Source organism: Cavia porcellus, unplaced genomic scaffold, assembly GCF_034190915.1.
Source record: "Cavia porcellus strain 051 isolate PalLab524CR breed Dunkin Hartley unplaced genomic scaffold, mCavPor4.1 scaffold_16, whole genome shotgun sequence".
In the NCBI taxonomy this organism is placed as follows: domain Eukaryota; kingdom Metazoa; phylum Chordata; class Mammalia; order Rodentia; family Caviidae; genus Cavia; species Cavia porcellus.
In genome coordinates, this window is record NW_026947499.1 from 58003965 (window position 1) to 58029278 (window position 25314).

Here is a 25314-nt window from a genome sequence, read left to right on the forward strand (position 1 = left end):
GGCAACTTAGTGAGATGCTATTTCAAAAAATAAAAAATAAGGCTGGGGATGTGGTTTGGGGTGAAGGCCCTGGGTTCAATCCCCAGTAATGATAACACACATACACACACACAGGAAAGAGGCTTCTATACTGCTATGTATTTCCAAACTCTATTTCCGTTTCACATGAGTCAGTGCTAGGGGTGAACCCGAGCTCATGGGTGTGGGGCAAAGGCTCCTTCACTGAGCTACACACCGGCCGGGTTCTGCTATCAATTGTCTTGGCTATAGATCTAGGAATTGCTGGGTCATACAAGTCTGTATTCAGTTTTTTTTTTTTTTTTTTTTTTTTTTTTTTAAAGGAAGTGGCACACTGTTTGGCATAGTTGCTGGGTTTTTTTCTTTTTCTTTTGGTATTTTTTGAGGCAAGGTTTCATTATATGGTTCAGGCTGGCCTTGAACTCATTATGTAGCCCTGGCTGGCTTTGAACTCACAGTGATCCTCCTGCCTCAGCCTCTCGAGTTCTGTGATTACAAGTGTGTGCCACCATGTCCGGCTTTGGCATAGCTTGTATTTTACATGGCCACCACCGATGTGTGAATGCACCGATTTCTCATCCTCACACACTTGCTATTTGTGTGTGTTAACATCCTAGTGGGTGTGAAGTAGCATCTCTGTGGTTTGCACTTTCCTAGTGACTAATGAGGTTCACCATCTTTACATGTGCTTATTGGCCATCTGTGTATTTAGGAGCAATGTTATTTGAGTCTCTTTGACCATTCAAAAAACTGAGTTATCTTTTTAGCTGTCACTAAATTGGCTGGGCATGGTGGCACACACCTGGGAGGCTAAGGCAGGAGGACTGCTACAAGTTTGAGGCCAGCATGGGCTACAAAATGAGACCCTGTCTCAATACAAGAATCACCCCTAAAACTGGGTTGCCTTTTTATTACTGAATTGTAAGACTTCTTAATATACTCTGGATATTTGACCTTTATTAATGTATGACTTAAAAAATGTTTCCTATCCTTCACTGGGTTGCCTTTTCATATCTTGTCTTTTGATGTATGAGAGCTTTTAAGCCAGGATCTCACCATGCAGTTCAGGCTGGCCCTGAACTTGCAGTGATCCTCCTGCATCAGTCTCCTGAGTGCTGGGATTACAGCCATGTGTCACTATGCCTTGCACGTTTTTAATTTTGAAGTTCAATTTTAATTTTAATTTTGAAGTGTGTCTATTTTCTCTGGCCACTTGTGCATTTGGGGTCATGAAGATAACAGTTCAGGACAGTCAGACAAGACACCTTGGAGTAGGAGCTAATGAAGGGCTGGGTGTGGAGCTTCCAGGAAGAGCACGTGACAGACCCTAGGTCCTCTCACCTGCAGAAAACCAAACCAGACACATACTGAGAGAAGGAACCACAGCGAGGCAGAACAGAGAAGTCTAACATAGAGCAGGACAAAGTGAGAGAGACTTTCCTGAAGATGAGAGCTCCGCATGTAGCTTTAACATACATGTTTTTATATAAGAAGCTCAAGACTGTTTTTCTTACCTCTTGAACATTGAACCTCAGGATCTCCTTCATGTAAGTAGGCAGCAATGTCAATAAAGTATAGAAAGTCCAATTATAAGAAAAATGTGCCACGACAATAGCCCAGAGTGGCAGTGATTTTAGAATGGGAATCCAGGGCACCGACTTCTGCGAAGAGAGCTGAGGAAATGGCAAAATCAGAGGGAGTCACAGCTACGAAGTGTCCACCTCTGACCCCGCAGCTGCACCTCCATCTGGGACACGCACCCCAAAGCAACCTTGATTGGCAAATCTGAGATCTGAAAACCCGCTCCTCTAGGATATTAAGCAGCACAACAGGACTAACATAGGTCAGATCAGCAGCCCCCACTTCGCTCTCCATGGGGGTCCCGGGTTCAGTTTCTGTCTAGTGAAGGGAATCTGTGGCTTTTTAAACGAATTTTCATTAAAATAAACCTCATGAGGGGGCTGGGGATTTAGCTCAGTGGCATAAGTGCCTGCCTGGCAAGCACGAGGTCATGAATTTGATCTCCAGCACTACAAAAAACAAAAACAAAAAAAACCTCATGAGACTGACCGTGTCTTCAAGATTCCTGAGAACACTCCACAGGAGCGACTTCTAGTAACAGCAGCTCAGGAGGGGAGCCGCTGGTTTCTCCTCCTGCATCAGTCAGCTGTGGCATCAAAGAAAGCGCCCAGACTGTGGCCCACTGCAGATGCCCAGGCTCGTCAGGCAGCCTTGCTAGGCTAGTAAGTCATGACTGATTTTCAAGTGACAACAAAAGGTTTTTCCGATTTAAATTTAAATTTCATGCCAGGAGTGAGAGGCTGAGGCAGGAGGATCACTGGAGTTTGAGGCTGGCCTGGGCTACATAGTGAGTTCAAGGCCAGTCTGACCCACATAGTGAAATAAACAAATGAGTATTTCCTGTATCTACTTTCTGTTTCTTCTGGGCCTGGTACTGTGCTGGACCATAGTGCACACATGAAGGTAACCGTGGATACACAGACCTGCGTGGTCACTCTGTGAGCCCTGCCCGCTTAAGGAGGTAACAAGATAAAAGAGTCTGGAGATTTCTGTTCTGGGAAGATTTTTACATTTCCTATAAACTGAAGCAGTGTGATTCATTTCTCAAAAGCAACTGCAATCTATGTTTCTGCCTCTAGATTCATTACCATTTTAGAAAGAGGAAGAACCCATATTAACTTTCATGTGGCCTTCTTCCTGGGGACATTTTTCTTTGTATGGTGGTACTGAGAGTTGAATCTAGGACCTTGTACTGAGCCCCAGCCCTTTTTTTGTTTACTTGATATATTAGTGTCTTGTTAAGTCACTAAGCTTCCTAGGCTGGGTTCCAAAGTGCCATCCTCCTGCCTCAGCCTCCCCAAGTACTGGGATGACAGGTGTTTGCCCCTACATTGGATTCTAGGGGCTTTTTATTTGCTTTGTAGACACACTTTTGCTTCCCAGTATATAACAAAGACATAAAGAACACAAGGAAAGAACGCATTTATTCTTTTAGAAACGGTTAATTCTGACTGTTTTTTAGATTTACCTCCAACTCTTTCAAAATTATAGCTGCCCACACTGTACCCTAGACTTACTGAATAAGCAGAACAGAACAGAAGAATCTACAGTGCCAAAGAAGGTAACTTTTAAAAGGGGTCAGATTACTCTGAAGTGCAAAGGATCCTAAACTTTATTGAGCATCAGAATTATCCACAGTGGTGCATGCCTGTAATCTCAGCAATTGGGAGGCTGAGGAAGGATGACTGCAAGCCAGTATGAGGTCAGCCTGAGCCATACAGTGAACTGAAGGACAACATGGACTACACAGTGAGATTCTGTCTCAAAAAACAAAAAACAGGGCTGACGATTTAGCTTAGTGGTGTAAGTACTTGTTCAGCAAGTGTTAGGTCTCGAGTTCAATCACGAGTTCAATCCCTGGTAGCAAAACAAAAAAATGCAAGACACCAGAAACCAAACCAAACCAAATCCAAAAAGAAAGAAACATAGAAAAAAATACCCTTCTCCCAAAGTATCTTTTAGACAAACTCCTTCAAGGGTTTAAGGCAGCACTAACACGACGCTCCTGCAGGGGTGGAAACTTGTACTTGTGTTGTCCAACATGGTAGCCAGTGACAAGTGGCAGCCTGCGTCCCTCTGGGTGACAGAGGAACTCTGCGGTCTGTCCTCGGTGTGCTCTTCACCCGGGCTGCTTCTGCACACGTCAATCACCAGCAGCTGTGGCTCGGCTGGGCTCGGGGTGGCAGCAGCCCGGGGATGACCCCCCCCTCCCCGAAACCTCCGTACAGGCCCCGCCCTCAGGGAGAGCGTGGAGACAGCGGTCCGCCCAGCCAGGCCACGGGTTTCCTGCGGCCCCTCAGCGAGGAGGGCGGCCACAGGGAAGCCGGGCTGTTCCGGAGTCAGGGCGGAGCGTGACTGAGCCCCAAGGACAAAAACGTCAGAAAAAATGGAAAAGCCAGGGCCTTTCTTTCCTAGCTAATCCGCGACTGCTGTGTTCTTACCAACCAACAACTAGCCCCACCTGCTGGAGAAAAATTAAAACTGTCACTCCTAAAAGCAGCGCGAAGTCCAGAACCAAAGCCCAGCCTTCAGCAGCTCTCGCTAATCAGTCACGAGCCCCTCCGGGGCGCCCCCTGCCGGCTCCTCCCCTGCTGCAGCCAATCCAGACCCGCACCGCGCCGGGAGGCCGCTCCCCGGCACCCTGAAGGCCCTGGCATCCATGTGTCTCCCGGCGGAGACCACAGGCTCAGGCTAGCCACGGTACCCAGCGAAGGACCCAAGTTCTCAAAAAAGAAAAAAAAAGTTCAAAGGCTGAACACAGTGGAAGAGATTCTGCACACCTCTCGGACCCGAGGCCTCAAGGGGGCGCTCCGCGGAACACGGCACCATTATGTTTGGAGAGAGTCTCGTTACTTGCCAAGGCAGGATCTCGCTGCCTCCGCCTCTGGTTTACTGGGATCAGAGGTGTGTGCTCAAATCATTTTGTAATGTTTTCAGTGACATCATTTCCTCTAAGAATGCAAACTGGGGTTTAATGAAACCTAATCCTACTGACTTCTTATTTCTGAAAATTGTATTTTCTGAAGCACATGGATAAACCAATTAGGCCGGGTGTGGTGGCACATGCCTGCAATCCCAGGACTCTGGAGGTTGATGCAGGAGGATCATTGCAAGCTCGAGGCCAGCCTGGGCTACAAAGTCAGTTCAAAGTCTGTCTGAACTAAAAAAAAAAAAAAGAAACAAAGAAAAATCAACTGGGTTTGGACATTAGTCAGATTAAGATATGTGGCATGGTTCACAAAGTTTTTTGTTTTGTTCTCTGACACATGGTCTTGCCATGTTGTTCAGTCTGGCCTTGAAGTCACTATTAGCCCCAGATGGCCTCCAACTCCTGGCACGCCTGTAATCCCAGCACTTGAGGAGTGCTATGTATTAAAATTTAACATGTCAGTCACACTAACAATGTGCAAAAAAATGTTTTACACAAGATATTTAATGTTGTTAAGCCAATAAAGTGACTTTGAAGGCAAAAGACTGCCAACAAAAGCCAGGCATGGTAATTATCATCTACAACCCCAGCACTCAGGAGGATGGGGCAGGAAGATCTCTGTGGGTTTAAGGCTAGCCTGGACCTCATAGTGAGACACTATCTCAAAAAACAAAACAAAGAGCCTGGCGTGGTGGCTAGCGCCTGTAATCCCAGCACTTGGGAGGCTGAGGCAGGAGGATCATTATGAGGACCAAAATGAGCCCCTGCCCAGACACCAGCTGGACTTCTAACAGTTGATAACAATAAGAAAGTTATTCAGTTCTCCCTACCCCTCCCCCCTTTTTTGAGAGAAGAACTCACCATGTAGCCCAGGCTGGCCTTGAACTCACAGCGACCTTCCTGCCTCAGCCCCTCCCCAGCACCCGTGTTGGGATCACAGGTGTGCACACCATGCCTGGCTGATATCTTAATTCTGAAGAGAAAAAGTTCTGAAATCTTTTTCTTTTCTTTCTTTTTTTTTTTGGTACTGGGGATCAAAATCATGACCATGTGCTTGTCAGGCAGGCGCTTATGGTACTGAACTAAATCCCCAGCTGAAATTATTTTCAAAATGTGCCAAGCCTATACCTGACTTTTTAATGATGAAGTGATGTAGTCCTTTTCATGACTGGAGATTGTCTTGTGTGTTTCTGGTGTGTCACTAACTCTCCAGATCCACAAAATAAACCAAAATATTCCGAGTATACCTTAAAACAGAAAAATAAAAAGTTAGATCAAAGTTAGAATTATCAACAGTGATTTTTGTATGTCCCAACAAAATTATGTAATATAAATTTAGTGTAAATTAACTTCAACTTCAAGTTTCATTTCTTTAATGGAATGATTGTATAATTATACTACTTTATATATATCTGTATCTACAGATATAGATATATATATATATTTTTGTCTTTTTGAGACAGGGTCTCACTATGCAGTTCAGGCTGGCATTGAACTCACTTTGTAGCCCAGGCTGATCTGGAACTCACAGCAATCCTCTTGCCTCAGCCTACAAGTGCTGGGATTACAGGTGTGTACTACCACGCCCGGCCCTGAAGAAAATTTTTAAGGAAATGGGTCTGTCTGTCTTATAAGGAAAATCTTTTGAGAACAAATTTCTGCAACCTACGTATTCTTAAAGACATTTACTTTGTTTTTTTAAAATTATATATTCCCTATATAAAATGCTGATGTGAAAATCTAAATCTGCCATGAATTTGTGAAATGAAGTACCATGGGAATAAATAAAAGGAAAGAGAAAAGATTAAAACAAGTGAGAGTATCCTACTTTGCTTGGGAATATTCTCAAAACACACTTTTCTTTCTTTTTATTTTTTGGAACCAGGGATTGAACTCATGACCTTGCACTTGCCAGGCAGGCACTTGTGACATTGAGCTAAATCCCCAGCTCTGAAAGACACACATTTTTCTAATACTGAAGATGGTAACATTTGATGATCTGACACTGAAGTCCATAATTCAACAGTAGTTTCTACTGAGAAATATTCCAAGAATCACATCAAGCCTTAACAAGACAAAGCCCTTTTAACCACATCAACCTGAAAAACAGGTTGAAATATACAGAGAGTAGAAATATACATTTTTGGCTAATTATTATACCATTATTATAGTTTTTATTTGTTGCATGGTAATTTAGGTTAAAAATTTAAACTTACCAAAAAAATAGAAGACATAAGTCCAATTCATATAGTAGCAAATTATTCCAGAGAGAGGAAGTGAAATCACTGTTCCAAGCTGTGCTCCTACAACAACACATAAGACTTCATTAGCTTTGGAAGGAGACGAACAGAGAAGGAACAGGTCTGACGGGGGTGCAGCTCAGCAGAGAGCACTTGCCTTGCAGGCATGACAGCACCATCTACCTAAATAGACAAAACAGGCTAGGGAACAGGTGCTAAAGGACAAAAAGAACTGCTAACATCCTAAAAGAGTTAGATTAACCACATGAAAATATAAGCATTACATTCTTCAAAGGGATCATTTTTCAGAAAACTTGCATCAGTTGCCAGCATAGACCTGTTAAGAGAGTGATGGAGCAGGCACCTGATGTGCTAGAAATCTAGGGGTCTGGGGCAAAGTCTCCACGATTGATACAGCGACAGTCTGTTATGGTATACTTGCTGAAATAAGAATGAAGCTTATCTTACAATGATTGCTTCAAGGCACATAAACAATAAAACAAAAGCATTTTAACCATCCAATGTAGGATGTCTTATTAACAACAATGGGAGCTAAGGGGATGAATCGGGTATTATTTATGGTCCTGAGTTTCAGACTTAGAAGGTGGTGTCAAGAGAGGGTTAGGAAGTGTTAAGTGTCGTGGTGATGAGGACCCCAGAGATAGGAGATACTATTTCTAACCTCCAGGGGTGAGGAAAAGATAAAAGCACATGTGGCATATGGACTTTTTTTTTGCGACAAGGTCTTGCTATGTATCTGTCATTTGATCCCAAAGAAAAGAGGTTAGAAAGAAGATACACAGGTAGTGAGCAGGATATGTAAGAAAACAGTGGATTTGGGAACTTGGGTGAAGAGAATGAACAGAAAATTAAGGTTAAGAAAATCAGGTTGAGGCAGGTGTAGTAGCGCATGCCTGTAGTCCCAGCACTTGGGAGGCTGAGGCAGGAGGATCACTGCAAGTTCGAGACCAGCTTAAGCTACAAAGTGAGTTCAAGGCCAGCCTGAACTGCACAGTGAGACACTGTCTCAAAAAGCCAAAAAAAAAAAAAAATCAGGTTGAATGATTGGTGCATAGCTGACTCCATGCCAGGCCCCAGGTGGATGGCATGACGTGGTGAAGACTAAAACCTTGAACCCAGGAATTTGGACTTACTTTGGTACAGAGAGGAGACTGTTCCAGAACTCATCATCAGATTTGCCATATCAATCTCTTTACGGCTTCAAGAAAGGTCTTAAAATTAAAACAGGATCTTGTCTCTTACTTGATTAGGTGTTTTGGGGAAATGTATACATTCCTTTCTGTAGCTAGTAAGGTTTGATATGATCAGCTCTTGTGCATTTTTCTAATTTCATCTTAGGCCACGGCTTTCTTTACTCATCACATTCTGTGAGCTGCAGTGGCCTTTCCTGTGGACTGTTATCTTATTTCCTGCCTGAGAGCACTCATACATGTTGTTTTGGTGTCTGGAATGCTCTTCTCTCTACTCTGCTCTTTGCGTGACTGGTTTGTTCTTCTTGAGCTTTTAGCTTCAATGTCAACACAGACAGGCCTTTCTCAAAGGAGCCAAGTGGAAAATTTCCCACCTGACCCATGGAAAAAAAGGCCAGAAGTTTTTCTGTAGTCTGGTAAAATAGAATCTAAAGCTCATACAAAGCTCATGTTATCTATCCCAAAATGATGTCAATCAAAATGATGCCAAAGAAATGATTGAAGAGAAAGGTTAAGAATCATGAGATGCTCATAACATAATCAAATCAGAAATAACATAATCAAATCAGAAATCACAATTCAGGGGTGACTTTCCAGCTATTTTTATTTATTTTTCCAAATAAATGCCACATACCAACATTTGAAAAGACAACATACTTTGCAGTAAATGGTGGCACATGGGGAAGATAATATTAGTTAACTAAGGCAAATTACTATGTACTGCTGAACCAAAAAGAAAAATTAATAATAAAGTTATAACCCTTCTACCAATATTGCATGATTCTGGCTGGTAGGCACTTCACTCCCAAGGTTGGCATACATAATAAATTACAGCAAAAATTCTGTAAGAATTGTTTTCTTACCTGCATATGAGATGCTGAGAAGTTTGCTTCTTTCAAGTGGAGGAGCCCATGAAGACCACATGGCGTGCATGGCTGGGAAGGTGACACCCTGGGGAGAGGAAGTTTCAGATGAAATACAAGTTAGCCGTGTCAGTGTTTTCAATTAAATGCAGTGTTTTGTTACAAAGGAATTTTTTTTGGATAAGAATCAAACCAGATTTAGGCTCCATGAAGTGAAATGTCCTTATAGAGTTAAGTGAAAATACCTTTCAATGAAGTGCTTTCAAAATAAACAATGATTCAGGGGTTTTTGAACTGGTTTGGGGACTGCAAGGTAAGAGTTACAATAAACCTGAATGAATGTTCTGAGTGACGACATAAACAGATCGCTTTCAAGGTTTATTTTACTTGTTCTCTTTATTAATGGCCTGGAAGTAAAACGTGAATGGTACCAATTTGTAAGTTTTAAAGATACTGGGCTAATACTCTGGAGGATCTCAGAAGTAAGAGGATGAATTCAGGGAGAGTCTCAGGTCGCTTCCCCTCACAATCACTGGCTTGGTGAATGCGGACTGCTTGAAGGGGTGAGGAAATGGGGTGTGGTGAGGAAGGGGCACGTGAAGAGGCACTGCAGAGAGGGGAGAGAAAGGTTCTAGTGGCTCCCTGGCCTGTGCCTCAGGACTGGTCAGTCCTCCACAGTGCCTTATCTGTGAAACAGACGTGATCCTCCCTATAATGAATGACTGCTGCAAAAATAAATGGTAGTTATTTTTAATAACAGTGGAAAATACATGTCTTAAAAATGTGTACTTTCTGCTGATTCTTCCAAAAACGAAAAGGAAGAAAGAAATAACAATGGAAGACAAAGATGATTTAGATTACATGGAAAATCATATCATAGAGTGTTCATGGGCAAATCATTATAACACACAATTAAGGATGCTTGGAAGTGCTAACAAAGAGTATCTTAGAGTTTTATTACAAAACCCAAGGGAGAATGCAGGTATGTTTATAGTAAGTTAGGATCTGATGACTGGAGAAAGAAGAGAGAACCTAAGTCTAACTACAATTTATATTCTACTTAGAAACACAAGGTGTTGTTGTAGACTCCTGTAATCCCAGCATTTTGGAAGCTGAAGCAGGGGGATCACTATGAGTTTGAGACCAGCCTAAACTACAAAGTGAGACCCTGTCTGTTACCCCATCAAAATATCCTATATAGAAATAAGCTGGTCCTCTGAGATAGTAGTAGAGAAGCAAGCAATATGCTATAATGTTAAACACAGAGCGGCATAAATACACAGGAAGCAAGAAAATATTCAGCAAGGAAATTCAATAGTTGAATAAAGAAAATATATTACTGAGTAAATATATTTTACTTAGGTAAGAAGAGGAGAAACTGGTAATACAAGGGTAATTTTTACTTTGCAATCAGCAGGGTTTATTTAATAGACTTCTATTGATAAAGATAAAAAAACTCTAGAAGGAGTTACAATTGGCAATTTTTAAAGCATTCTAATAAAATTGATCACAGATAAGCCTTAAACCTACCTTGTGGCTGAGGATAGGCAGGTATTTAAAAATAATCGAACTGAGGTCTAGGAGTTAGGATGTACCCAAGGTTTGATCGCTACATAGAGTGGAGCTACCGTTTCAACTCTGATTTTCTGCCTCTTCTCATCCATTGTGCTTTCCAACATGGCAGAGCACAATGCTATCTAAATACATCTTATAGTATCTATATATCAGAATATAAGCTACTTCCGGGCAAGCATAAGGTCATGAATTTGATTCCTGGCACCAATAAAAAAATACAAGCTACCATATTGCCTGGCTGTCTAAAGAAATGCAAGACAAAAATAAATCTGCCTGAGTTTTAAAGGCAGAAGTTCAAAATTACAAAGGAAAGGAAATTGTTATTTAAAAATGGAAGTATACAAAAGAGATGGACAGCACTGTACAAAAGAGATGGGAGGCTGAGGCAGAAAGATAGCTACAAGTTCAAGGCCAGCCTGGGCTACACTGTGAGTTCTAGGTCAGCCTGAACTGCATAGTGAGACCCTGTCTCAAAAAACAAAAGGAGAGAGATGGAGAGAAAAAAAAAGGTAAGAATTAAGAAATTTTATTTTCAGTACTGGGGGTCTAAACTCAAGGCCTTTCCACCGAGCTACACCCCAGGCCTTTTTCATTTTTTTGAGATACAGTCTTGCTAAATCCTAATTCCAGGCTGGGCTGGATTTGTGATCCTCTTGCCTCAGCCTCCCAGAATGTTGGAATCCTAAGTGAGTCCTACCACACCCTGCCTGCCTCTGTTAACTTTTGTTCTAACTTGTTATGGCCCACTGTTTCTTTCTGGCTTATATTCACACTGAAATCTTTAAGAAGTGAGAAAGTGAGGCACAGATAAAATTTACCTCCCCCAGTCCTTCCAGTGCTCTGAGCACAATGAGTGGCACGGCACCTAAATCTGCAGCAATGGGCGTCAGCAGTGTGAAGAGAGCGGTGCCGAGGATCCCGTACCCGAGCAGCAGCTTTCCGCCCATTTTGCTGGCAAAATACCCTCCAGGGATCTGTGTGATGATGTAGCCATAGAAAAAAGCACCGAGAATCCATCCTTGAGTTTCCGCATCCCACGCATACCTCTTACCCTGGAAAAAAGCACAAGGAGAAACCAATTCTTTTAAGACCTTGATTAAACAGCTCCCTTCTCTCAGTGCACATAAATGAAAATGTAAGTCATCCTGTGAATCCTGGGAGTGCTGGCCTACATCCCTACTGCTTTCAAAATTTTATTTTAAGGCGGGTTTCCCCCAGGTGCCCAGTTTGGCCTCAAATCTTCCATCCTCCTGTCTCAGCCTCACAAGTGGTAGGGCTTACAAGGGTGTGCTCCCATCCCACACACCTAGGAGAACCAAGTTTTGGCTGAAAAATATGCAAATTTTGTAGTAGGTGGATGAGTCATCACCACAGAGACATGTAATTTCTTAAAGTGGAAAAGAACTGAAAATCGGACTTCACCAAGGTGTGCTATTTTATTAACTAGAAGATGAGCTGCTGATCAAGAAGGCACAAAGAAAAGTCACAAGTGTAATCTGAAAAGGTATTAAACAAGACACATAGTGATCAAGCCACGTTTTAAAGCCAAGCTGGGGTCACTTATTGGGTGTGGGGTTTAGGAAGAGCTAGTGAAAAAGGCCCAGAGAATAAGGCCTGCTACACTGTAAGTGTTCACTTCATATGGCGATTAGCATGCATACATGTAGATAATACCTACCCGTTTTAGACCAGGCACGTGAACAAACACTCAGAATACTACAAAAGCGTAAGAATTTAAGCTAAGCTATATAACTTAATGTGAGCAGGGCCTGTCTTTTAACTAGCAGCACCAGAAGTGAGATACTAATGGATTTCTAGGGTCTGGTTTGAAGAGCTGACATCTGCACTGTGTGGAGCTGGACAAACAAGCCCATTGTTTTGTAAACTGTTCCGGGATTTCTTTTTACTGACTTTGTGTGGCAGATGAAGCTAAGTGGCTTACTCAGCAAACACACCTGACAAAGGGAAAGATTTTAAGCAAACTACTATTTATCCAATTTGTAGTTTCCCTGTAGAATTCTAGATTTTATGAATTGTCCAGCAGCCTTACCCAGGGAGGGCACAGGTCAGAAAGGAAACATTGTGTGATGTCTATCCAAATATATTGTTCAGTAACATTATTATTATTATTATTTTTTGTCTTTTTCCTTTTTATCGGTACCGGGGATCGAACTCATGACTGCCTGCTTCCAAGGCAGGCGCTTATGCCGCTGAGTTAAACCTCCAGCCCCTCAGTAACATTATTAATGTTGAAGAAAGCAAAGTTTTAAAAGTCTGTACAACTCAGCCCAAAACAAATGAATATACATTTGTTTATAACATGAGGCAGGCAAAATGACTTAAAGTAACTTAGGCTACGCTTATTTATGTATTTGTTTGTTTTTTTTGAGATAGTCTCATTATATAGCCAGGCTGGCCTCGAACTCATGGCAATCCTCCTCTTGGCAATCCTCCTGCCTCGGCTTCCCAAGTGCTCAGATCACAGAGGTGCACCACCACTCCAGGTTTACCATGTTTCAATTCTAGAAAAGAATATCCTAAGAAATTGACAGTTTTTATTTCTCATCTTACAGCTGACATGACCTAAACTTTCCTATAGATGTAACCCTGTAAGTTAAAGAGCTATTGAATAATAGTCCTGTAGAAACTATTTAGCAACATTCAAAACAATCGAATTTTCTGATATGCCAAACAAGTTTTTCCAAATTCTTTTCAAGGATGGTGTGGTTACGGAAGAAACTGAAGAATTAACTACTCCTTAAACAGATCAAGGAATATGACAGCCCAGCCAAGGGGCTACAGTTATGTTACTGTTCAACCAGTTCCTAAGAGAACACAAAGAATGTGACCCAGAGAACACAGAAAAATGAATGTTTTGGTTTCTTCTGGATGAAGAGACTCCCATTTTTTCCCTCAGAAGTATTTTAGGATTAGTTAAGATTGTTTGCTTAAAAAGCAGCACTTACCGTTTGATTATGAGGCACCTTTAGAAGTGATGGATGCTCTGCACACTCCTTGGAGGTTCTGTTGTTTGCTGCAGTTGTATTTGAATCTACCATTTCCACCAACGCCACACTCAGGTTCACGCGCAAAGCATAGAGAACGAAGAAACCGAAAAAGGACAAAAATGCTAACTTGTAACGTGCAGAGCAGCACACTGGAGCTGAAATAAAGATAGGAGGAAAAGGTTGAAGAGCAAATTAGTTAATGCTGTCTAAATCACAGAAAAGCTTACTTTTTACAAGTACACAAATTAATAATCATGAATATTTTTTGGAACTTGCCTCAGATTAAGTGTATCTAAAAACATTCCTCAAAGAGAATGTGTTCCCTGCATCTGTAGTTTTGATAAAAATTTAAAATGGGACAGTCTCAACTCCAAGGCAGCTTATAAAACATAGAGATAATGGCTAGATCAACTCTGCTCAGAAAAACCTCTGTTCCACAGTCAATGAATTCTTTATTCTAGTCAACCTGTAAAAGTATAGCACAGGACAAATAGCTAACGGGGATTAATGGCATCGTCGTTTCTAAAACTACTAAAATCACAGCCAGTAAGTCCTTGAGTGCCTGTGCCATCTGTATGACTATGGGACAGCAGCAACTCATTGTGAATGTAGCACAGGAAAAATTATCGAAGAACAGGGTACAAAACCCCTCTTAATGAAGTTCTTACCTTGAAAAATATCCTCAGGGGCCATAATTAGCACTGAAGCTCTCCTGAGCCTAATGTTTCTAAGAACCCAGAGGCAGACAGACAGAACCCACGACAGTTGCAGCCTTGGCAGTTGCTCAGTAGTCACCGAGCTTAAAGGGCCCACAGCAAAAAGTGAAATAAACCGAGGAGCAGCAGATGAGGGATGATCACATGATGGGAGGAACCTGACCTCGTTTTTTATGTTTTTTTTTTATCTAACGGAAGGTTTACAGACATATTTCCTTTTTTTTTTTTTTTTTTTTTTTTTTGGCTTGTGAAGTTGGAGAGGATGAGCATTCAGGAAGCCAAGGGTGATCAGCCTTGTAGGGACAAGGAGAAACTGGCTAGTCCAGAATCTACGAGCCTTTAGGTTTCGTAAATACTGATAAGTTTCTGTTTAAAATCTGGGAGACATAACTCTAGCTACCTGATGAAGCGGAGAAGGAGAAGGAATCCTTGAGTGCAGGAAGCTGGGCACTATATAGTAAGACTGTATTTTAACCAAACCAAACCAAACCAGCCAGGCACAGAGGCAGACACTTTTAATCCCAGCACTCTGGAGCCTGAGGGATGAGGACTGAGGATGGCTATGAGTTTGAGATCCACCTGGGCTACAAAGTGAGCTCAAGGCTAGCCTCAACTGCAGTCAGACCTGTCTCAGAAACAGAAAAAACAAAAATAAAAACAAAAACAAAAAGACCCAACCCAACCCAACCCAACCCACTACATTCCAGGGTGGGGCTACAGCTCAGTGATAGAGCACTGCCCAGCATGTGGGAGGTCCTGTGTTCCATCCCCAGCAACACACACACACTCACACACAGACACTGGCACAGTAGTAACAACAGCAGCAAATCTGTTTAAAGTAACGGGATATAATCCAGAAGGAGGGTGCATTCCTAGGAGCCCAGCTTGCACGCATGCCTGTGCTGAGCCTCAGCACCATAAGAAAAAAAATATGAACATGTTTCAATAGGTGATGACAAGTTGAATACATGTATATGGAGATACATGTGCATTTGTTTGGTAAAGACATTACTATTACATAGAAATGTGTTTTTCCTTCCTACTCTATTGTTCTACTGTTTTCATTGACCTAACAGCAAGCAAGAAAATATTTTTCTTTAGAGTGCAAAGGTCTTGGTGCTGTTTCAGATGGATTTATCCAGACTGCAACATGAATGAAAATGGCATAATTGCAGAGGATTTAGCTCAGTGGCATAAGCGCCTGCCTTGCAAGTGTGAGGTCGTGAGTTCGATCCCTGGTAAAAAAAAAGAAAAAAGAAAATAGCATAACTATACTCAGGTACATATTAATACACTGTGGCCTCACTCCCTTGTCTGCACACCTCCACACAATTATCAACTGTGGCCAGTTTGTTCTGTGCACAAGTTAGCAGAAAATTCTCACTTGATATATTTTTTTCTTTTTTGTACCGAGGATCAAACTCACGAGCTCAGCTTACCAGGCAGGCGCTGTGCGGCTGAGCTAAATCCCTGGCCCATCACTTGCTAGTCTTGAGTTCTGATGCAGGAGTGTGGTTGTTAGAATCATGGTGCCGTTGCCACAGTGAGGTCCAGATCACTGAGAACTGCATTTCTTTCTTTCTTTTTAGTTTATAACAGGGTCTCCCTATGTAGCCTGGCTGTGAAGTCACTATGTAGTCCAAGGGTGGCCTTGAACTCACGGAGATCCTCTTATCTCGGCCTCTGAGTGCTGGAATTACAGGTGTGTTCCACCACACCAGGCTTGAGAACTATTTCTTAGGCTCCATTCACTCTCCGTCACCTGAATTGATGTAGATTTGCTCTCTGTTCCAACCAAATGGGTAGCTTTCCCTCACAAGGCATATTTTACTGCAGAGTGCACTGCCTTCTAAAAAAATCCTTTCTTCTCTTTCTTCTTTCTGGTGCTACTGGGGATTGAGCCCGTGATCTTTGCACTGAAATACAATGCCAACCTTCCCACCCCCACACTTTTATTTTTTAAAGACAAAAAAAAAAAAAAGACAGGGTTTTGCTAAGTTGCCTAAAGTGGCCTGAAATTTAAACCTTTCGACTTCAAGCTGTCTGTACAGCTTGTATTATAGGTATATATACTTCAGCCAGAAGAATATATATATTTTTTCATCACTTGGTCACTTTCCCATTTACATGGGAAGTGTGGATGGGGCAACTATAATTTTTTTTCTTTTTTTAATGGTACTGGGGATTGAACTCATGCCCGCCTGCTTGCAAGGCAGGTGCTTATGCCGTTGAGTTAAATCCCCAGCCCAGGGCAACTATAATTTTGTCAAAATTGGGCACTTAAATTGTTAATTTGAAGCCAGCACTCGTGAGGCTGAAGCAGGAGGATTATTGCAAGTTCGAGATCTGCCTGAACTACATAGTTAAACCCTCTCTCAAGAAGACCAAAAAAAAAAAAAAAAAAAGAAAAAGTTAGTTTGAGCTGACATGGTGGCACATGCTTGTATCAGTTACTCAGGAGGCTGAGTCAAGAAGATCAAAAATTCAGGGTTGTCCTGGGCAATTTATTGAGACTCCCATCTCAAAAAAACAGAGTTAAGTACTTTGACACAAGAAAAATTCTGATCCATGTACTATATTTGCTTTACCAGGTACTATTTAAAATTTATATATCTACTTTAGCAATGGAGTGACAACATGTGATTTTTGTTTTAAAGAGTATATCTGGTTGAGCATGGTGGTGCACATCTATTACCTCAGGTACTAGGATAAGGGAGCTCTTGCAGAAGATGCAAAGTTCCAGGCTAGCCTGAGTAATTTAACAAGACTGTCTAAAGATAAAATCAAAAGACCCAGGGATATAGCTCAGGGGTAGAACACTTGTCTAATGTATGCAAAGCCCTAGGTTCAATCTCCAGTACCACAAAACTATCTTAGTTGTTCTGTGATAATTACTGAGATAAAACATGTGCTTGAGCATAGGGGTAGCAGGTTCAAGATCATTTAAGGCTGCAGTTCCCCCCTTTTTGGCACTGGAACTGGCTTTGTGGAGGACAATTTTCCCACAGAACTGGGGTGGGTGTTGAAATGATTCAAGTACATTACATTTATTGTGTATTTATTTCTACTAGTATTAGATTGTAATACATAACAAGATTAATACACAACTCACCATAATGCAGAATCAGTGAGAGCACTGTGCTTACTTTCTTTCAACTAGATGATCCTGAGAGAGATGAGAGGCAGTGGCCCTGATCTGTGTTGCTTATGTCCAATCTATTCTGTTACTTTGTTTTAGATGCTGTCACTGCAAAAAACCCTGCTTCATAATAGTAAAATGTTGGAAGCAGGCTTTTCAGTGCCTTGTGGCAACTTCAGGCTATTCTGCCTTGACTATTTTTTTTTTTTTTTTTTGAGACAGGGTTTCACTATGCAGCTCAGGCTGGCCTTGAGCTCACTTTGTAGCCCAGGCTGGCCTTGAACTCACAGGGTTTCTACTGCCTCAGCCTCCTGAGTGCTGGGATTATAGGCATGCACCACAACGCTTCACTCTGCCTTGACTTTAATCCAGAACACATGGAAACTTGAAATTGTCTCAAACATACTTTTCTTTCTTTCTTTTTTTTTGTCTTTTTCCTTTTCATTGGTACCGGGGATTGAACTCACGACTGCCTGCTTGCAAGGCAGGCACTTATGCTGCTGAGCTAAATCCCCAGCTCCTCAAACATACTTTCAAGGCCAAGATAATTTTCACACTCAAGTTGATCCTCTTCTAGCACAAAGTTCAGTCTTATTCACAAATGCATTTTGCATCCTTTCCTTTCCAGTTTGGGGTCTTCTTGGCTGGGAAGTAATGCTTAAGCTCTTCTGAAAGCTGAGATAGGTGTTCATGCACTGGACAGCAGAAAGAATGCTCCAGCTCAGTCTTTTTCAAAATCTTTGCAAATATTTAAAACATGCTCCAAATCCCAATTTTTACTTGTTCCCATAATTCCAGTTTGGCTTTGAATGCAGTCATTTTATCAGCTGACTTGAACATAGTGAACATTCTTCACTGGAGTGACAGAATGAGTTCGTTGAACAAGTTGAGTATGTCAAAGCTGAAATACTCTAGCCAGTGAGATCCAAAGCCATCTTGTTTCTATGTGTAACATGTGTGCTTCACATCCATTCCTCACAGAGCTGCTCAATCAGACATGGGTAGAGGGGATGATTTTAATGTGGTTGATCAGGTGACACTCAGAATTTCTCTATGAATGACGCAGCATGCAGACTTGCACTCAGAAGCTACCTCTCTGACTCTAGCAGCTGTCTGACCTGTGCTTGTACCAAAATGACCAATTCAGTCTTCTTGACATTTAATCACTCAAAGACTTGAATGTGATTGCAGCTGTGATGGTGGCTGACAACAAAAGTGCACATAACTTATGTTCATGCACATCCTCCTGAAAAACACATAGTGCGAGAACATGGCGGATAGATAGCAGCAGCTATGGAGGCTCTCTGAGATATCCCACTTAGAATCCAGGAATGAAACGGTGCGAGGAGTCCTAAGCAAGAGGTGATATACCCTGCTGACCCAGGAACGAACTAAGCTAAGAGAAACCAACTGGAAATGCAATCCCGGTGCTATAACAGGAACAGATAAAATCTCAGCATGGAAGCTGGATTCTGCGCCACTGGAAGCCACAATTTGAATTTCCTGCTGCCGCTGCCGTGTCCAAATCGGCACGACAGGGAGCGACAAGTGCAAAAACTCTGAGAGTGGGAATCGGTGAACAGAGTTGAGAATGGGAGTCCTAAGCAAGAGGTGATATACCCTGCTGACCCAGGAACGAACTAAGCTAAGAGAAACCAACTGGAAATGCAATCCCGGTGCTATAACAGGAACAGATAAAATCTCAGCATGGAAGCTGGATTCTGCGCCACTGGAAGCCACAATTTGAATTTCCTGCTGCCGCTGCCGTGTCCAAATCGGCACGACAGGGAGAGACAAGTGCAAAAACTCTGAGAGTGGGAATCGGTGAACAGAGTTGAGAATGGGACTGGCAGGGAGCCCTGCATTGACCTGCGGCGAGTGAGTGTAACGGGGAGCCTTCCATAGAGTAGGAAGCTTCAGCAAAGGACATACTGGGACCTGGCAGACTTGCCGGAACAGGATGCTGCAGTAACTTTAGTCGCATATTCCCCTCTCAAGCGGGATTGGTGGGGAATGCCTGGCTTGGTTGACGCTGCTGACTAAGACCCAGTAGGCTAACCCAAACCAGGTCCCAGTGCCTGGAGGTGCACCCTAGCAGTGAAGCCTTCGGTAGGTTGACCTGCAGGGGCGGGCCCAGCAGAGGCTGCCCAGGTCTATGTCTCCCTAGTACACTGCAGTGGGTGGGAACACCTAGCCTGTGCAATTCAAACAAACTGTAACCGAAAAAGAGAGAGAGAAAAAAAAAAAAACTGGGCCTCCTATATTTGCTTGTATGGAAGGAACAAAAAGTATGGGAAGAGGAAGCAACAAGAAAGGGTCCTCAGTCCCCAATCCTGAGAACACTGATCCAAGAAAGATGAATGCAAAGGAGAATGAGGAAAGAAAACATGCAAAATCAGACATGGCACCAATAGACATAAAACGATATCTCCGGAGCCTCACAAATGAGTTCAAAAGTGAAGTATTTAACGAAATAAAGCAAGATATAAGTAGATTGGTTAGAGAAATGCTAAGCACTGCCCAAGAAAAAACAGATGGTAGAATGGAAGAACAGAAAAAAAGGGGAGAATTGTTTGATGGAGAAAATAGAGAAAATGTAGAATACATGAATCAGGTTCAAAGAGATTACCAGGAAACTAAAAACTCTATTGAAATCCTGCATAACAGCTTGAAAGAAACTAAGGATAGATTATCTGAACTGGAGGGCAGATTTGTAATGTGGGAGCATGAAATGAAAAACTTCTTAAAAATAACAAGAAAACAAACAGCAATAATACAAAGGCTAGAAGATGATAAGAGGATCTATAACTTAAGAATTAAGAACATAAAAGAAGAAGTAGGGACATAAACAAATGGACTATAAAAGCTATTCACAGAAATAATCCAAGAGGGGCTGGAGATTTAGATCAGCGGCATAAGTGCCTGCCTTACAAGCAGGCAGTGTGAGTTCGATCCCTGGTACTGATAAAAATGAAAAAAGACCAAAAAAAAAAAAAAAAAAAAAGAAATAATCCAAGAGAATTTCCCTAATTTAGCAAAAGGTAAAGATACTCAGATGTATGAGGCATACAGGACCCCAGCCACCTACAACCCAAACAGAGCTACACCGAGGCATATAATAATCAAAATTCCAGAAATCCAATAGAAGACAGAATATTAAAAGCCATCAGAGACAAGAAACAGATCAATTACAAGGGAATACCCATCAGAATTATAGCAGACTTCTTGGCACAAACCATCAAATCATGAAGAGCGTGGGAAGAAATAATTCAAGCTTTGAAAGATAATAACCTTCAGCCAAGATTGATATATCCTGCACAACTGTCCCTAGAAATTGATGGAAAAACAAGGTGCTTCCAAGATAAAGAGAAACTAGGGGAATTTGCCACCACTAATTCAACTCTACAGAGAATATTGCAGGATAGTCTAAAAAAGGAAAATACCACGATTCCAGAAACAGTGGCAGAGAGGCCACAGTGAATGGAGCAGAAAGCAAAATGAAGAAGACAAACTGACAACAAACAACAGAAAAAGAGCTCAACAGAAATGAGGCAGAGAAGACTGGATGGTAGGAACAGCTATTTTGGAGAAAACAAGACATTAAAATAGCTAGTGCTGATTTAGTATCATCTTGTTTTGAAGTCCCATCAAGCTTTTATTCTTCTGTCTCCATCGGTCTTAACAGGTTGTATCTTATTGGATTTTATTATATGTGATAATATAAGCAAAAACTTTTATAGACAAGGAGATTATACAGAAACCATTGTTTATTTTCTGATAGTTGGTTCTATTTTAATTTTTTTTAATCGGTACCAGGGATCAAACTTACAATGGGGATCGAACTCACAACGGTGCGCTTGCAAGGCAGGTGCTTATGCTGCTGAGCTAAATCCCCAGCCCCAATAGTTGGTTCTAAATACCCTGTAATACTGTTATTCTCTTGAATGGTTTTACATTGCCTTGATATGTTTGGTGCTACAAGTTATACTCAAAGATTTCAAGGAAAGAGACACTATGGTAACTCCTTTTATGTCAGGATATCTTTTTTTTTTTTTTTTTTTTTTTTTGTCTTTTTCCTTTTTATCGGTACCGGGGATCGAACTCACGACTGCCTGCTTGCAAGGCAGGTGCTTATGCCGCTGAGCTAAATCTCCAGCCCCTATGTCAGGATATCTTGTGGTGAAACACTATTTTGCTTAAATGGTTATGCTTTGACCTGTGTGTTTTGTTGTTATGCCCTCTTTTATCTCAATCTCCTTTTTTAAATTACTTTTTTATTTTTATATTTTTAATTAAGGGAAAAATAAATAAAAAGCAGGATACATTATAGTAACCCACTTTGATTTCCTATTAACTTGATTTGAAACCCTGTATTGCCCTCACCATCTTGTTTTGACTAATTTTCCCCTATTCTGCTTTGCTTGATAGTACCAAGTTTGAAAGTATAGGCAGCAACTGTGAAGACAATAAGATTCATTATGACACCCATTCTGGTTGACTTGTATCTTCTTTTAAAGTCCTGTAATGTCTCCAATGTTTTGGTTTTATTCTTTACTGTTTTGTTCAATTTTATTATAACTGATGATATAGGTAATTCTTTTTAAGATAGCAAGAGGCAGTATGGTAACCATTGTTGATCACCTTGTATTTTTTTACATTATCTATTATGTTCATCCTTTTGATTTGACTGACTCTGTTCTGTTATGTTACATTTGGTTTTACTCTCTTCAAAAAAAAGTAATAAGAACTATGGGAGTAATAAAACCCAAAGTATATAATTGTCATTGTACAAAAGAAAGGAAAAGAAAGTGCTCTAAAGGATATAACTGCATATATATTTCATTGTGTAAGACAGATAACCATATTACTGAATTTTGTTGGATCATTGAACAAAACTGTTTCCAGTCTCACTGTTTGAAAGTCCACTTTATATGCTTTAATTTTGTAACTTGAACAACTATTTCTAAGGTAACAATATGTAATCTATTAACTAGTGATTTCCTATTGTTTATTCTTTCTGAAATTCTGTATAACTTGTACCCTATTTCTGTTTTTTTTTCTTTTTCTCCCTTAAATAAAATTAAAAAAAAAAAAGAAAAATACATAGTGCAACGAAACAACCATTGTTGTCAACATTGGGAAAGTCACCAACCTGGATTGGGTACCACAGTGAGTTAGAGTCCTCTGTAACAACTCTATCTTAATATCTTCTTCTATTTCATCAGTTCATCAAGTTAAGGTGTGAGCTAAAAGAGGAACATGTGACCTCTTGAACTGTAGCCTCTCCTAAATATTCATGACAAATGTCCTTAGCAGAAGGATCAATACTTCATCAACAGTAGAAGGCTTCATAGCTTCAGCAATGCAGTTAGCCACTAAGAATGATGCTCTTGGTGCAGACACATTTGATGAAGTGGTGGCCTTTAACAATTGCTTCTGTCCACTTTTTTGTTTTGTTTTAAAACACTTCAAAAATTTATCCTTTAATTTATGGTGTTGGTTTGTATGTGGTGAAACAGTTTTGAAGGTTTCATGGCTTCACTGGGTAGGCAGCTACCATATACATGCACCAAGTGGGCCTGGAGAATGGGAATCATCTATTGCAATGAACTCAAAGTATACTTTTCTGTTGGCAGTCAATCTTCTATCTCATCACTGGATCTTTTTACCTTTTCAAAAAAGCTCTCCAGGGATGTTTGTTTTTGACTCATTTTAGTTAGGCATTAGCTTGAGGGCTTACCAAAACTGTGCTCAGTGAAGCAAAGAGGCACAGGTAGAGTTGGTAAATATAATAATGGGCAGGCCACATGCAGACTAAATGTCAAGATTCTGCATTAAAACTTGGCACCAAACACGGCTCTACCATTGAAGCACATCAAATCATTTGCCACAATAAAGCCTGCCACTAAATGCAGCTTAGATGTCAAATGCCACTCACTGACAGGATTTTGGTTTGAGCTTGCTTGCAACTGATTTATTATGGTCTCTGTATTCACACCTCTTTGGTCATATTAATATGCATTTCAGCGGCTCCCCAGTGTTAGCATCACTGCCTCAGCTCTGTGTCAGATCATCAGGTATAGATTCTCAGAATGGAGAGCCCTTGCATCTGCAGTTTTCAGGATTCACAAGCCCTTGGGACCTTAAGGCCCATTATCTTATAGAAGGTAGTGATGACTCAAGTGATCAAGAGCAGCTGTAAATACAGAAAGGCCTTCAGTTGCTTGCCTGCCATTCATTTCCTGCTGTGTGGTGATGTCAGTGGCCTGAAGGTTGAGGACCCTTAGAAAGAACTGTTGCAGTTTTCCAGGTTAAGAGATGAAGATGAGCTAAACCACAGTGATAGCAAAGCTAATGGAGAATAAAGGGCAGATTTAAGGTAAGTTTAAAGACAGAACATGCTTTGCCTAAATACTAGATGTGAGAGTAAGTAAAAGCGACATATGAAGTTATCAGTTAATTTTCTCCTCTAAACAACTTTATATAACTCATACTTATAATGTCATCATTCCACTTTATGTTTACTTATTGTCTTTATTGTATGTCATTAGTTCTTCCTCAAAGCTTGATTTGGATTATGATATAGCTTATTATGTACAACATGGGGCTAGAAGCTTGCAAAGTCAAAGAAAGTAGAGTAAAATGATTTCCAATTACTAAAAAATGTGACCTAGAAGTTACGAATAAGGTAACCTTATCTTTTTGGAGCACAGTCAATAATCAGAAAATTAAAAAACCTCCAAAGATGCATAAAACATGATTATAAGGTTTTAAGATATATTAAAAATAAATTGTTACTAGCTTTATAAAAACACTTGTGATTATATTTAATTAGAAAAATTTTATTACAAGAAGGTATTGTGGTAGAACAAAACACACCAGCAAATTTGTAAGAATCTATGAACTTGACCTAAGAAAAGCAAGTTTGTATGATTAAGGGAAGAACTCCTGGGCACGTACTACTCTGATACTATGCTCAAAGCAAAATCACGCTTGCATAATGAACAGATAAGCCATCAAAGTAAATGTAAGCTTCTAAAATATGATTTATTCTTAGGAGTGTAGAATAATGTTACAGAAAGAACACAGCTTAATTTAAAGTGAAGACCTGGAAATGGATCTTGGTTCTGATCTTCACTTGCTGAGTCATACAAATACCTTCTTGTAATAAAGAACCCAGGACATAAGAGAACCTCTGCTGCATCATCCTATACTCGGTGAGTCCCTGGTCTTCTGATCAAGACTGAGACCACTGAGGAAAGTGATCATTGATGTGTGGTGTGCCTAACCAGAGTCACCAGGAGCAAAAATCTCCCAGGCTTTCACAGAAGTCAAGCAATGGCCGTGACTCATCCCAACAGCTGACACTGACAGAAGAACTAAGAAGTGCTATAGCTGGTCTCAAGGTATTCCTGAGGGGACGTAACTGACCTTGATAGATAACAAAAATTGATTGTGTTTAAAACAAGTCTCATCTTAACTTGGTCTTGAACATCCTGCAGAAAATGTACAACTACTAGAGGTATATAAAACAACGCTAAAGTAATATGTTATAAAAGAAACTCAAATCACTAATACCTTTTAACAATTGACAGATGCTCTGGTATCTGACTACTGTCACAGACTAATGGACTGCACAGGGTTTCAGTTGCAGAATGCAGGGACTTCTTTGGACTGCACTTAAATAAAAGATCTACAGAGCTCTCCAACACAGCTCCTTCATCTTCAACTCATCAATCATCCTGAGCAACAACAAAACAAAAAAGAGGGATATATTGGGAGCCACTGAAGATGGAGATTGGTCACATGTGTGGGGCTAAAGCAAGGCCAGCCCAGAAAAAACAGAGACCCCACAACAAGTAAACCAAGTTGTTACAGCACCAAGGCAAGGGGACCAGGCCTTCCAAGCAATGGGTTGCTAGGTAGAGGGGCTGAAACTGACATCGTCTTTCCCAGTTTATAAATAAAGGTGCAACAGTGGTTGAGCAGTTCCTTTCCTCCCATCAGGTTCCTCACCTGACCCCAGCTTTGTCT

At 41.0% G+C, this 25314-nt stretch overlaps 1 protein-coding gene across 2 annotated transcripts in view; it reads right to left on the bottom strand.

Annotated features, from left to right (window-relative positions):
• The window catches only part of Slc17a5 (solute carrier family 17 member 5), a 43813-nt gene that overhangs the window by 14357 nt on the left and 4142 nt on the right, over positions 1-25314 (bottom strand). Inside the window, exons 1-7 of one of the 2 annotated variants that reach the window (XM_013142021.3) lie at positions 14094-14231; positions 13384-13580; positions 11236-11469; positions 8843-8930; positions 6745-6831; positions 5657-5775; positions 1533-1691 (exon numbers count right to left, since the gene is read on the bottom strand). In XM_013142021.3, coding sequence (XP_012997475.1) covers positions 1533-1691; positions 5657-5775; positions 6745-6831; positions 8843-8930; positions 11236-11469; positions 13384-13580; positions 14094-14118 — 909 coding nt within the window. In that variant the 5' untranslated portion in view covers positions 14119-14231. Of the gene's footprint in view, positions 1-1532; positions 1692-5656; positions 5776-6744; positions 6832-8842; positions 8931-11235; positions 11470-13383; positions 13581-14093; positions 14232-25314 lie in introns of those variants that run through there. The other variant, XM_003478262.5, reaches the window with a different exon arrangement.